The 14,311-nt window shown below is 48.5% G+C and overlaps 7 protein-coding genes across 7 annotated transcripts; 5 read left to right on the top strand and 2 right to left on the bottom strand.

Annotated features, from left to right (window-relative positions):
• Positions 1 to 585: 585 nt before the first annotated feature.
• Positions 586 to 2,043, top strand: N7484_011882 (BCL5p; the record flags this gene model as incomplete). The annotated part of the gene is made up of 1 exon (XM_057122269.1): positions 586 to 2,043. The coding sequence occupies one exon, from the start codon at positions 586 to 588 to the stop codon at positions 2,041 to 2,043; it is 1,458 nt and encodes a 485-aa protein (XP_056968023.1).
• Positions 2,044 to 2,808: 765 nt separating this feature from the next.
• Positions 2,809 to 3,384, top strand: N7484_011881 (uncharacterized protein; the record flags this gene model as incomplete). The annotated part of the gene is made up of 1 exon (XM_057122268.1): positions 2,809 to 3,384. The coding sequence occupies one exon, from the start codon at positions 2,809 to 2,811 to the stop codon at positions 3,382 to 3,384; it is 576 nt and encodes a 191-aa protein (XP_056968022.1).
• Positions 3,385 to 3,965: 581 nt separating this feature from the next.
• N7484_011880 (Zn(II)2Cys6 transcription factor domain-containing protein) lies at positions 3,966 to 5,257 on the top strand (the record flags this gene model as incomplete). Its single annotated transcript, XM_057122267.1, has 2 exons — positions 3,966 to 4,034; positions 4,091 to 5,257. 2 exons carry the CDS (start codon positions 3,966 to 3,968, stop codon positions 5,255 to 5,257), a joined length of 1,236 nt encoding a protein of 411 aa, XP_056968021.1.
• A 933-nt stretch (positions 5,258 to 6,190) lies between these two features.
• On the bottom strand, positions 6,191 to 7,309 carry N7484_011879 (NAD(P)-dependent alcohol dehydrogenase; the record flags this gene model as incomplete). Its single annotated transcript, XM_057122266.1, has 1 exon — positions 6,191 to 7,309. One exon carries the CDS (start codon positions 7,307 to 7,309, stop codon positions 6,191 to 6,193), a length of 1,119 nt encoding a protein of 372 aa, XP_056968020.1.
• Positions 7,310 to 8,584: 1,275 nt separating this feature from the next.
• Positions 8,585 to 9,121, top strand: N7484_011878 (ankyrin repeat domain-containing protein; the record flags this gene model as incomplete). Its single annotated transcript, XM_057122265.1, has 1 exon — positions 8,585 to 9,121. The coding sequence occupies one exon, from the start codon at positions 8,585 to 8,587 to the stop codon at positions 9,119 to 9,121; it is 537 nt and encodes a 178-aa protein (XP_056968019.1).
• An 840-nt stretch (positions 9,122 to 9,961) lies between these two features.
• On the top strand, positions 9,962 to 12,055 carry N7484_011877 (glycoside hydrolase family 32 protein; the record flags this gene model as incomplete). Its single annotated transcript, XM_057122264.1, has 4 exons — positions 9,962 to 10,129; positions 10,178 to 10,259; positions 10,322 to 11,138; positions 11,173 to 12,055. The coding sequence occupies 4 exons, from the start codon at positions 9,962 to 9,964 to the stop codon at positions 12,053 to 12,055; spliced, it is 1,950 nt and encodes a 649-aa protein (XP_056968018.1).
• A 303-nt stretch (positions 12,056 to 12,358) lies between these two features.
• On the bottom strand, positions 12,359 to 14,193 carry N7484_011876 (uncharacterized protein; the record flags this gene model as incomplete). The annotated part of the gene is made up of 4 exons (XM_057122263.1): positions 12,359 to 12,562; positions 12,628 to 13,818; positions 13,883 to 13,963; positions 14,014 to 14,193. The coding sequence occupies 4 exons, from the start codon at positions 14,191 to 14,193 to the stop codon at positions 12,359 to 12,361; spliced, it is 1,656 nt and encodes a 551-aa protein (XP_056968017.1).
• Between the last annotated feature and the right edge of the window lie 118 nt (positions 14,194 to 14,311).

Genomic DNA, 14,311 nt, shown 5'->3' with positions numbered 1-14,311 from the left:
CAGATGGACGACGATTGAGGTTTATGTTAGATGGGGTTCGTAGTAAAGAGGTGGATTAGGAAGGTGGAGAAAAGAAAACCTTGGAAAGCTTGTATCGTATTATGTAATCCCTTCCCCACAGCATGTCTTGGTACACTAGGTAGTAGTTTGCTATTCAATAACGTTCTAGGCATACAATCTCCTCAAACATATAGTATCTATTTAAAGCAGACTTAGCACGTGATTGTCAATTGTTGTCTTTGCAAAAGAATGTACCCCAAGTATTTCACCATGTTCGCACACAAGCCCAGATCTCGTGATGTGTAGGTCTGCAGAAGGGCACTATGCTGCAAAAAAAAGATAGTTTTCATGACTACTAATAGCTTCGTCTTTCTTATCGATAGGGGGTAAGGATTTTACCGCAAACACTTTTACATTCCTTTTCGCTGGCTGATCTGTATCATACCCCTATAGGACTGTATCGATAGGGCCATCCAATGAGATATCGATCAGCTGATGCGCCACCAAATAATGTTCTGAGCTCAGCTCTAGCTAACTGAATTTTTATGGCGTCTCAAAATTCTCAAAGACCCTGAGTCGCATCAAATGGCGGCCACAAATGGTATTGAATCCATGGAGAATGGAACCAACGAAAACTCCAAGCTTATTCCGCTAGAGCCCATAGACCAATGGCGGCCGATTGATAACATTCGTACCATTATCTTCATAATCATTCGGCAGATTCTCGACGAAGATGCAATGCGCGATGCACTTGATCGCCTCATCAGAGATTATCTACCTATCATAGGTGCTCGCATTGAGATCGTTTCCAAGGATGGGGACCTCGCATATCGTGTACCAAGTTCTTTTCCAGCCGATTACAAGCTGTTCCAGTGGTCACGTCAGATCGTCGACTCTTCTTTTGCAGCCGCGGAGGTACTACCTGGTACTTCCCTGGCCGATTCGGACATCTTTCACGGACCATGCTCTATTCCTGAGTTAGAAAACAAATGGACGCCGTTGACTTGGCCGAGGGAAAGGCATTCTGAGGATCCCGACTTGCCTCTTCTGCTTGTGCATATCACCAAATACACAGACGCCACGATTGTTTCCATGAACTTGCCACATGCTGTATCGGATCAGATGGGAATTGGAAGCCTAATCACCGCTTGGACACAAGTAATGAAGGGTGAAACACCAGCAGAGTTCTTGAAGCTGGAACCTGGCGCACTTGACGGTCTGAGGAATCTCTCAGAGAAAGAGCTGCGGAAGAAAAGAACATTCCGTATAACGACGAAATTGGAGAGAGCCAGGGCAATATTGAGTTTCTTACCAGATCTCATACTTAACCCAAAGGAAATTAGGCAAACGCTATTCCTACCGATTAGCTTGATTGAAGAGCTACGTGACCGTCACACGCAGGACCTGAAAAACAGATACGGAGACAAGGCAGTGGTTTTGACAAGTGGGGATATTGTCACTTCACTTTTGACGAAATTCGCGTACATTGGGCGCAAAACATCCAGGAATGTTACCATCACCACGGTCATAAATGGTCGCGGACGCTGTCCAGCAGTTCCTGCGGATAAGCCATACCTTCATAACTGCACATGCTATGCTGTTGTTCACACACCAAATCCGGACAAGGTATCTCTTGCAGAGCTAGCCTACCGGCACCGTCTTGGAGTACTCGAGGGGCTTAAATCCGAGAATATCGAGCGCAGCTTGGCGATCACCAAAGAACTTTGGAAACGGAAGTATAAGATTCACATCGTTGAGCCTGGTGACTTGAGCTATGCATGTACCAATTGGTGTGGTGCGTGGCGTAATATCGACTTCCGTCCAACTATCGCTTCAAAAGAGGGTACTGCTGCCAATGGGGGTTCTACGGCCCCGCCTCTTATTTTCGGACATTCACTTCAGCGCACCTATCCCACGAGATATAACACACAGATCATGTGTAAGGGGGATGGCGGATTCTGGTGTGACTTCACGATTTCCACCAAAACACACCCGTTGCTGGAACGACTTCTTAAATCTGATCCTAGACTGTGCAATTTTTGATATCCGGTTTTTTTATTGTATGCAGGTCGATTAAATGGTGGGTATATTAGATATTTCTAGAATGAATTTAAGAGATATTTCAGATCAATGTTTCAAGAATTGGATATTTCTTAAGCAGTGAGAAAAAAGCGGCAGGATGGCTGTTCCATGTTGTCATAGCGGTACATAATACCGTATCAATTTTGCCACGGCCCCAGGTATGCAAAGTCAGTCAGCTCCGGTAGCAGGAAGGACTTCTCAGTTTCTTTAGTGGCCCGGTCGGCTCCAGGCTGTACAGTAGATCCCGAGTGCTTGTCAACATCTTGTGTGCCCGTTTGAGTAAAGCCGAGTCCCCAGAATATTAGGCTGTGCAGTTGGAACATGTACTTGCCCTTTGTCTACTTTCGGTAAGGCCGAAACATCCATATTTAGCCAATGAAACGAACCTAAAGTACGCCTAATTTGGGGGCGAACAGCATGATTGGTGCAAAACCAGTTGGCCTTAGCTGTACATTGGGGCGGGTGAACCCTGTTTTGTGTGTGGGTCAAGGGCCAAGCTCTCATTCCGTGGCAGACCTCACTCAGCCCTGTCTCGATCGATTCGATAAATATAGGAACACGAAATGAATGCAATGAATCGAAAATATAAATGCTCGTATATCTCTAGTCAGCATGAAAATTGCTGCACCAACTTAAAATTCCTAAATTTGAAATTCGAAAGGGATTCCAAATAGCGGGAATAGAGACCACCTTTGGAAGCCTCATCACACCTGACAATCATACATCATGCGATCCCCAAGGCTCGCGCGCCAATACTCCATCACCCACAGCCTTTTCCGACACGACTATGAAATCCTTTCAGATGGCAATCACATGTTCCACGTGGACAACTCCCAATTGACACCGGGAAAGCCAGACTTGACGTTCCATGAGGGTCCGGACACAAAAGGCCCCATTGCGGGAGTTTGCAAATACCGACACTTTTCATCCGATGCCATCATTGGCCTCGGAGACCCCAGCCACCCCTACATGAACTGGGAACATTTCAGTCGCGAAAGTCTCCTTTCCTGCCGCTATTCGTTTCGCGTGAGATTGGGGGATCGCATGCACACCTTCACATGGCGACGTACCGGTTCCATGAAAGTCGAAACCTTGGAACTGGTGCATGAGGCCACGCGTGATCTCATTGCGGAGTTCTCTTCAGGCACCACATTTTCTAAAAAGGCGGGTCAATTGGATATTTACAAATGTTATGGGGATCAATTTGCTCTGCTGGTACTCATTACGGGGCTGGCGTTACGGGAAAAACTCAGACGGACCCGAGCCAATTCGGCTGCGGGGGCCGGTGGTGGAGGTGCATGAACAATACGAGAGGTGACATTCCGAGGTCATTCCGATGGTGACGGCCAAGGCCAGACCGAGAGAGTGCCAAGGCTGGTACAGTACCACTTTTACGTGGATTTTACGAAATTACGATGTTACGAAGTATGGGACCCATGTGGATATGTGAGAGAATGGGGTGGAGATGTTGGGATGTACTATATGCATAGCGCTGGTCTTAGCACCACGCGGCAATAAGTTCCTGTGATAGTAGCCAATAGAACGCAAGAGTGACAAGTCACAACCTAACTTACCAGCCAGCGTAATACCAAGGGAGGCAGTGCTGCAAGCGAAGCAAGACAATGTTTCAGAAGGACAAGCCTTTTCTTTATTGTTTGATCGACAGGGTTCGATTAGGTAATCTCATAGTGCCGGCCTTTGACGTTTCTGAATCCTGTTGCCTACTCCTACACAGTTGACGAAAAAAAAAAAAAAAAAAAAACTCTTTCCGTGCTAGTTGGATCTTCTGGAACTTGCATCAGATCCTTATCTTTTCCCTTTAATTTGGACTCTCCCTTTCCCATTCTACCCCATACCATGCCGATCCAATCGCTGTGATTTCCATGGCGCTCCGACGGCCACACCGAAAATCAAGACATGGATGTCTGGAATGTAAACGAAGACGAGTAAAGGTATATATTATCTGATCATACACAGTCAGTTCTAGAACTAATTAAAATACCTCTAGTGCGATGAGGCCCGACCAACTTGCGCCAATTGTGCAAAGCGTCATGCCGAGTGTGAATATGGCTCCTCCAGCTCTCTCCTGTGGGCAAACGAAGAGTCCACTCCCACCCGACAATCTTTCCGCGCCTCCTCAGATAGCGGCCACCAGACCGATTCTGTATTGGGATCTCCCTCCGCCGCATCGGCCTCATTGGGAATCCTAGGCAGATTGAGCGGTGCAGAATCGTCGGCTATACCAGCCCCGACGCTCAATCTCCATGATCTGGAACTGATGATGCAATGGTGTAACACAACCTACCGCACACTCTCCCGCGACGAGAGCACAGAGCAAATCTGGCGAAATGCCGTACCCCAAGAAGCCCTTTCCCACCCTTTCTTAATGCACGGGATCTTAGCTCTCGCCGCCCTCCATCTAGCTCGTATGGGACCTGATCCATCCCGTCGCGCGGCACATCTCAATCGCGCCGTCGCCCACCAGAACCAAGCGCTGGCGCTGTTCCGGGAGCTACTGGGTGATATACAAGAATCAAATGCGAAAGCCATGTTCGCATTTGCAAGTATCGTCGTCGTTTACACGTTCGGGTTCCCGAATTCTCCAGAAGTGCAAGATCACTGGTCCTGCATTGATGATTTCCATCAAGTCCTCGTTCTCACGCGCGGAATCCAGCAGGTAATCAGATCGCCGACGAGCTTTTTACATGATAGCTCCTTTGCTCCGATTTTTCGCGTCGATGAGGCTCGCGCTCCACTTCCCGAAGAAACTACCGATGTCCTACGGCAATTGCACCGTGCGAATGACACCTGTGGGGTGCGGGATCCGAATCACGAGACAGATATTTACGCCCAGACTATCGAGAGCATGGCGAGTATGCTGAGCTGGGTCTATGCTGGGATGACGGCTAGTTCGGTCGCGGGGCGCTGGGCTATTCAGCTTCCCTCTCGGTTTTTGGATTTGCTCCACGAGCGGGAACCCTTGGCGCTCGTCATGTTAGTGCATTATGGCGTGCTATTGCAATATCTGAAGCATCGGTGGTGCTTCGACGAGTGGTGTGTTAGGGTTGCTAAGGCCGTCTGGGCGATCTTGGATGATCAGTGGAGACCGTTGGTTCATTGGGCCATGCGCGAGATTCTCGGTCAAAATTACTTGGAAAGAGTTGAGTCTCTGTAGGGACATTGGAAGAATCGCTAAGTCCTCAAGTGTCGCCCATCGCGATATCTCGCAGCAATTTATATTGTCGAATGACCACCAGATCAACAAACAATAAAGCCCGGCAAAATAATGAAATCCGGTGCTCTGGATATACCCAGAGAATTCTGCGATCGACCGAGCTCGATTCTCCAAAGTGGTGCACAACCCTCACTCGAATGAGAAACGACGAAAGCGACCGGCACGAAATTATCAACGACAACGTTTTGGCTGCTTTGTGTATGAATAAGTACTCCAGAACAACCACTGGATTCACAAACCATGACGCAGTCAGAGATTCTTATAAAATTAGGAAGAAAAAAAAAAGGCAGAAAAACAGAAGAAAAGAGAAGAAAGGAAGGGTGAAACATGGTGGCCATCCCATTCATTCATCCCAAGAGCCTCTCCGACGACGCGCCCAAACGTCGTCTATATTACTTGCCTCGAAAGATACGGGCGTTGAAATCGCAAGTGTCGTACTAAGTCGTCGAAGATGGCATTCGTGGATTGGGCCATAGTAACATGAGGAGGAATGTGTAGTATATTTTATCAATTGTGGATATGATCAGTTAAATACCCCATCATTTAAAAGTTTTATTTTATCCACGCCTTTGTCAGTTTTAGAGTAGACTAAATCCTTAGTTGCAGCTGGGATGCAGGGTCTAGGGTTGGAAATTTGGCCAATGAAATGGTAACCTACCAGCTTTAGGCTGCAGTGAAAGAAACCAACTTGTGGATAGCAACAGCCCTGGAGCCAGCGTGAGAAGTTGTCACTCCGACCAAGTGCTCTGCTTATTTGCGATTGAGGAATGGAATAGCGAGAAGAAAGCAGACCTCCTGTTTCAGTACACCCAGTCCCCAAGGTCCCCAAATGAATGACTTATATACAGCATCTTGACCATCTATAGCTCGCCTTTACAGTTTCGCCTGCTCCTCTCCATTCTGCAGCACATACCGATACCTCGCCTTCCCATTGTGCATATCCACCAGCGCAGCGTTCACATCCTCCATAGACCTCTTCTGAATCCACGGCAAAACCCTCTTCTCCGCCGCAAGCTGCAACATCTGCCGTATATCCTCCGGAGACCCAATATTCGAGCCAGTCACCTTGACCCCCTTCTGAATCAGAGAAAAAGCCGCCAATTGAGGCAATGGCTCTTCCGGCGCTCCAACCTGAATAAAAGTACCATCCCGCTTCAGCAAACGCAAATACTGCGAAAATGGCATATCACCCCCAGATACCGTGGAGAGAATAATATCCAGCGATCGCGAATACTTCTTCGCCCACCCCTTCTCCTCACCAGTGGCGATAAATGCATCAGCACCTAAGCCCTGCATAGCATCAACTTTCTTACTAGAAGACCGCGAAATCGCAACAACCCGATCTGCACCTAACGCCTTCGCAAACAGAACACCTAAATGCCCCAATCCTCCAATACCCACAATACCCACCGTCTTCCCAGGTCCAGCACCATATTTCTTCAAAGGCGCATAAACAGTAACACCAGCACAAAGCAATGGTGCCGCCTCCGCAGAAGGAAGTCCATCCGGAATCTTGACCACGAAATGCGCCGGACCACGCCACTTCTCCGCAAACCCTCCATAAGATTTACTCTTATCAGCATATCGTCCATTATAAGTACCCACAATCCGGGTGCAGTAGGACTCTTCACCATCAGCACAAGCCTCACAGTCCGCTCGAAGACATGATCCACTCTGCGCACCGATCCCGACGCGATCGCCGATTTGGATCTTGCGCGAGGCTTCAGATGATGGGAGTGTTGGGACGGCTGTGCCAATTCGCTCGACTATTCCGATTATCTCATGCCCGACTACGCATGGGTAATCTGTCGGAGCCCAGCCTGAGCGGAGAGTGTGGACATCTGTGCCGCAGATTCCGCAGTGCGTGACGCGGATCTCGATGTCGGTTTCTGTGAAGGGTTTAGGGGTGAAGGTTGTGTATTTGAGGGGGTTTGTTGCGTCGTGGGCGACCCAGCCCTTGAATTCTTTTGCGGGTGAAGACATTCTTGCCATGGTTTGTGTAGACTTCGCTGTTGAGTGGGATTTATGGCAATCGAGGTCTCGGTTGGTGTGTGGGGTCGTGCGGAGAACCGCGGTCAGAACAACGGAGTAGTATGCTGGATTGAGTGCGACCTGGGCTGGAACGTGGCATTTGGGAGATTGCGCTAATATCTGGGAAGGCGGTATCGAATAGACAGGGCTTATAGCACGATCGGAGCTTGGAGACTGTGAGGCTTGACATCTGAATGGTAGAATGCCGATCTTGAGCCGAGGTAATTTCCCGATTGGGAATTGGCATGGAGAATGCCGCTCATTGATCGCTTCCTCCCAACGCTTACTGCTCTGTTCTAATTTTAAATGTAGAAAGCTATATTGATACTTGCAAATTTACAGTCTTTAACTCCAGATATAAGAGAATCACACCACCGTCTGAAGATTTTATAATGTCTGCCCACCGATGGACCGCATATTCGGGCCATCAGAGAACTTTATTTGAGCGGCGACAATAGGCGCACCTTGAAGTTTCTGATGACAAGTAGACCCTATGATCACATTCGCTGCCGCTTTCAAAGACTGAAAGACCGCATGCCCAAGATTCATCTAAGTGGTGAAGATGAAGATGAAGTAGAGAAGATATCGAAAGAGATAGATCTCGTAATTGCAAGCCGAGTTGATGAAATCAGTCGTCAAAAATGTTTGGAGTCCACAGAGAGCGAGATTCTACGAGAGCAACTGACGTCGATACAGAATCGAACTTATCTATGAGTCTGTTTGACCCTGGATTATATTGAAAACACTCCGGGTTTCAACAGAGGCAACGTTCGCCAAGTAATCCATCAAGATATACCACGCACGGCGGACGAAGCTCGCAATAGAACTTAGAACCGGAGCTTCGATCATAAAAAAGCCAAGAAGCTATTGCATATTGTCACTATCGCAAAGCGAGCTTTGTCTGTGGAAGAAGTCTCTTTTGCCCTGGCAGTAAAGACAGAACCTCAGTCTTATGAGCAAATCAAAGATGAAATTGAACCTATCAAACGGTTTAAGTCTATTTTGAGACAAACGTGTGCCTTCTCTTAACGATCATTGATGACAAGGTCTACCTAGTTCACCAAACCGTCAAGGAATATCTAGTCTGGAGTGAATCGGCATTTGATTATATTCCGTCCAAGGATGACTGGAAGCATACCCTTGTGCCGACCCACTCGAACAAAGTCATGGCCGAAATATGCATCCGGTATCTTCTTGCCAATCTCAGTGCGACAGATCTCAACGGATTTACGGATTATGCGGCTCTCTTTTGGCCAGTTCATTTCTGTAAAGCTGAAGCAGGATGAGACGGTACTTCTCGTGATCGGTCTTTGTGAGGCAAAACCGGAAGTATTCAAAGATTGGGCGGGATTCTACTTCGAGTGGAACCAAATCCCCGAGCAGACAACGCCCTTGATGGTGGCATCTGTGCATGGTCTCGAAGCTGTTGTTCGCCGGTTGCTTCAGAATCGAGGAGCGGATATCGATACCAGGGACACCTTAAGTAGCACACCACTCTCATTAGCTGCACAGTATGGACACGAAGCTGTGGTGCAGCTACTTCTAGAGACCGGACAAGTGGACTTGAACAGCCAAGACTCTCGGCATGAGACACCACTCTCAGTAGCCGCATGGCTAGGACACGAAGCCGTGGTGAAGCTACTCCTAAAAACTGGAAAAGTGAATGTCAATTGTAAAGACATTGATAATGACACGCCACTATCAATCGCTGCACGACGTGGAGATGAACCTGTGGTGAAACTACTCTTGGATACTGATCACCTGGCCGCCTAATGTCCTGACTCCGACAATGAGACGCCACTATCAAGAGCTGTAAGGAATGGACACGAAGCCGTGGTGAAGCTACTTCTGGAGATTGGGAAAGTGGACGTCAACAGCAGAACTTCAGATAATGATACGCCACTCTCATTAGCTGCACAATATGGAAACGAAGCTGTGGTGAAGTTACTCCTAGAGACTGGAGAAGTGGACGTCAGCAATACGACCTCTTGTAATGAGACATCACTCTCGTTAGCTGCCAACAATAGACACGAAGTTAATGTAGAATTACTTGAGATGTGGTAGTCGTGAGTGGAAATCATTCTATTAATGGTCGATGAATTAGAATTTTGGGTTCTACCCACTCCAGATGTTTCCTAATCTATATGGTAGCCCGGGAGAGTTTTCAGTTACCCACAAGGTTGATGCGCAGTATATCAAAACTATGATACTTGTAATCCGGAGCTAAGGAAGAAGCAATGAAAGTTGGCACGCTGTGTCAGCATTCGTGAACATGCGGAGAAGATCGTCGGCGGGGAAATTTATCGGAGTTTTATAGGGAAATTCTCGGGAGGTTCGCATCGCTCTTATTCGGCAAGGGGCGCTGTCTCGGCAGTTCTGTGTATTTTGCCGAGAGCTCCAAGCAACTTACGTAGTAAACGAATGACTTAGATGCTACCCAAGGGACTAACTATCCTGGCAGGTCTCTCCATCTACTCCACTTTAAGATCCAAGTGTCCGAAAATATGGCGATACAACTCCGTAGATGCCCATCTCATATATGACTAGAAAACCCTTGAATATGTAGTCTGCTACCAGATTCCAGAAAATCTCAGAGGATAGTAGACGTTGACCATGAAGTCTATATTCTCAATTTCGGCGGTACTTGGTACCGTTGTCTCGACGGCTTGGGGAGAATCCCTGACAGCCGATGGGATTGAGAAGATGGGAAACAATAGCCTCTTCACATTGGCGCGTTGGAGACCATCTTCCCATTTCCTTGCACCTGCAGGCTGGATGAATGTACGCAATGATGCTTTTGGTTCAAGAAAATAGACTGAACATCACCAGGATCCCTGTGCACCGATGTATGAGCCAGTTCGAGGTCTCTACCATTTACATTATCAGTTCCATAACAACCATGTTGCCTGGGGTAGGTACTCCGGTTTCAATTCTCGCTTTCATCACATGGCAACTCTAATCACCATAACACAGGAAATGTCTCATGGGGACACGCGACATCCCCAAATCTGATTACATGGACCGACGTCGACCACTACCCCGACGACGATCTCCCTGCTTGGAAAGACTACCAGGCACAATCGATCGGCACCACGAACTTAACCAGCAACCACCATGACCCAGCCCTCTATAACCACTTGTCTATCTTTTCAGGTAGTGCTTACGCCGTCAACCTTACTGGAGGAGTAGACGGCACAATTATAGCCTTCTATACCGCTGCCTCGCAGCTCCCAACCGCCTGGAACGAGCCATACCTCCCCGGAACCGAAAGCCAGGCACTAGCGATCTCGACCAACGGCGGAATAACATGGGAACACTATGAGAGCAACCCCATTCTTAGTGATCCACCCGGTAATTGGAATATCACTGGCTGGCGAGACCCATTCTATGTCCCATGGCCCCAATTGGATACACTACTCAACAAGACAGAACCCCACTGGTATGCAGTCTGGGGCTCTGGCATTCGAGAAATCGGTCCTCGTATGCCACTGTATACCGCTCCAGCCTCAGATTTGACCAATTGGACCTTCTTGGGGGCCCTGTGGGAACCGGAGAAAAATACTTCACTGGGCACGCTGGAAGAGACTGGTTCTTATGGATTCAACTTTGAACTTTCCAATTTCTTCTCATTTGGTGATCGGTACTTTGTCTCCATGGGAGCTGAAGGAGGTAATGTCAGTTTCCATCAAAATAAATGGTCACTGTGGAATGAGGGAATGATATCTGTGCGAGACAATGGAAGTATTGCTTTTACTCCAATCGCTGGAGGTGCGAGCGATTATGGCCTATTGTATGCGGTAGGAAACCCTTTAACTCCACTTCAGCACGAAATTCATTGCTAACAATCCTGACAAGATCAACTCATTCGACGATACCAAGAATAATCGCCGTATTCAGTGGGGCTGGGCCCAAGAAGATATCAATGATTTCGGCGCGACGCAACTCGGGTACCAAGGCGTATTTTCGCATCCACGGGAGGTGTTCATCAAAAATACCACAGGCGTATCTCATAAACACTCCGACACTCTTGGAAATTCTCGTTACTTCAAGGAATCTAATGGAAGTTGGACAGCGAGTACGCTTGGTGTCCGTCCAGCTCCAGATGTCGTCGAGGGTCTCCATCGTGGTGCCCGTCATATCAAATATCCATTCAACCAGAGAAAGTGTGACTCGAGGATCAACTTACCAAACAACCTTACCTCATCGTACCAAATCAGCTTCACCATCGAGCGCACCACTGGCATGGCTGGAGTGACGATCGGCGCTTCACCCAACGGGGAAGAATATACAAATATCTATTTCGATCCCTCGAGTAACAACATCGTCGTTGATCGGGCTCACTCTTCCCTCATCGACGAATTTACCAAGACGCCTCATCTTGGGTTCTTTGAGCCTTATCAAATTCAACAACGAAGTGGCAATTCCACCATGGAGCCTATCGAACTGAATGTTTTCGTCGATGGCTCCCTTGTGGAAGTATACGCCAATGACCGTTTTGCTCTCACTAGTCGTATCTATCCTAGTCTGGAGGCTAGCACAGGTGCTAAGTTGTTCGCTGCCGAGGGCGTGAAGGTCAAGTACTCCAATGTGGAGATTTGGGATGGGTTGTTGAATGTTTGGCCGGATCGACCGCAGAACAGCAGCTCCCTTCTGGTTTGGGATACTGCTGCCGAGACAGGCAACTATACCTGGTGGACGGGTAACTAAGCCCGGTCTTGATTATTACGTTGATCAGATACAAAGGCTGTCAAAGGTACTCATATATTCGAATATCTGAAATAAATGCCTGAGGCGTTGATCATCGCACGTTCTTAGCTTACGGAGGTAGTGTGTCGTGTTTCTCTCAAGCAGTTCCAAGGTTACATCAGAACAAAACAGGACCAAAGCCGAAGCTAAAGCGCCGAAATAAATTATGGTATAATGATATGCAACGACACGCCATTACATGCTCGCTCATCAAGGTATATGTACAGTTCAATGAAAATGGTAGCAAGTATGTAGTCATATCCTTCATCGGGAGGGGACGCCCATAAGATCATCCAGCTCGTCACTGGTAAGAGTACTTCGGCGTCGGTTGCCAGGCCGGCTGGATAACTTCTCTGGTCGACTCCTTTTTCGTGTCTCTCGCTCCTTGCGAGAGCTTGCCGCCTCACGAGCCTCATCTTCGGCTGCGGCTAACTTTTGGTGAATACTCATAGATTCGGTACCATTGGACTGAGGAAATCGTTAGTACATGATCAAATCCATTGGGGGGGGGGTGGCGGGGATATTGATCTTACCAGCTGGCTTGCCCCGAGATCGGTCTTGCGCCGTGATGGCCGGCGAGTCACTGCTCCCGATCTGTGAGCCTTGACCTGCAGGGTTTCATCGTCACCACTGGGCTCACATGGCGATCCTTGTAGACCAGGAGTAAACGAAACTTTTCGAAGTCTTTTAGGCCTGGCAGCTGCATTGTCACTGCGTTCTCGTAGAGCCCGCTCTGCGCGCTCGGGGACCTTGCGAATCTTGGCTCGAGTCAGAGGGGCGTCTGCAGTAGCATCTGGCTGGTCCTCGGTCTCGCTCATCTCTTCTTGGTCCTCCAGAATTGGAGAAATGGGCTTGTTCTCCGTCTGACTCTGCATGCTTAAGTCTTCGTTGGAGTTGAAACTCATATCGAGGTTCATGCCCAGTTTCAGTTCTTCCACCCGAACAGAGTCACCGCCATCCGCAAGACGACGCTGCCATCCGTCCATCATAATGACAGCTTGCTTCCAACGGTTTTCCATCTTCTCCCAGCTTCCGCGTAGTCGCTTAATTTCTTCGTCGCGGATTTCGACCTCTTCCAGCGGCACAAAAGAGGGGTTTGTGAGTAAGGTTCGTAAGTGATCCAGCACCGCATCCATCCGCAAAGACAGTTCCTCAGTCGACGTGGGAAGCGTAGTCACGGCGCTAGCCGATTTTTGTGGTCTAGCACTGGCAGCCAAGCCCGATATCTCATCGCTCTGGTTTCCTTCCTCTCCTTGTGGCAATCCTTGTACCTCCCTCAGCGTCTCAACAGTTTTTCGCGCAAGCTCGATCAATGTGTCGTTCTCGTCACTGAGATTCTGGCATAGCTCAGTCAGGAAGTCTGTGGTCTCCTGCTTGAGGCTGTATCCGGGATCGTTGACTCGTTCGCCACCACTGGATCTCAATCGAGAACGTGTTGACGCGGGATTGATGTTGATGGTAGTGACGCCCAACCCTTCGCGTTTTCCTCGCTGCCGATCAGCCAGGTGTGATTTTAATTTCTGCATTTCGAGATCGCGCTTGCGAATATCATTGGCGCATTGTGCGCGCACTTGTTGGACGGTGGCTTTCATGCGCTGGACTTGCTCTTTCAATCCTCGGATGGACGCTTCTGCGCTTGACATGTTAGCGCGGAGCGCATTTTCCGAGGCCTGGGTGAGGGCTAGCGATCGTGTCAATTCGGATGCTTTGGTTTTCAGTTTTCCCTAGCAAAGCGATAACAAATCGCGCGTTAATCTCTGTTCTTGGGCGTCTGAAAGTTTTACATACGATCTCCAAAGTCTGCTCCGACTCGCTACCCCGCAAGGTCCGAATTGTTGTTGCCAAGTTTTCACGATGCTCCGATTCTCGCTAGATGCTGTCAGATACAATGCGACACTGTTGGGCATAGCAGTACTGACGTCTCTCCTTAAAACCAAGTCATTGACCAGGTTAATGATCCGCGCCATAGTGGCCTCTGTTCCCCCCTCATCATTTTCAGGATGAGCGAAGTCAATTGAGGCACCATCATTTAGCAGCCCGCGCGCCAGTAGGATATTGTTGACATACGTCGATGCGGCCTGCAAGTTGTGCGCATCCATGACGTTGCGATGGTGGAGCTACGGAAGATCCAAAGCGGAAGAAAGTAAACAGTGTAAACAAACTATGTGATCGGAGTCCGGGTATCCGGAAGAGCCAGTCGCGCAAAGCACGTGCCAT

The sequence above is a fragment of the Penicillium longicatenatum genome (genome assembly GCF_028827895.1).
Source record: "Penicillium longicatenatum strain IBT 33135 chromosome Unknown contig_7_segment0_segment0, whole genome shotgun sequence".
NCBI lineage: Eukaryota > Fungi > Ascomycota > Eurotiomycetes > Eurotiales > Aspergillaceae > Penicillium > Penicillium longicatenatum.
This window is presented reverse-complemented; position numbering and strand designations above follow the sequence as displayed.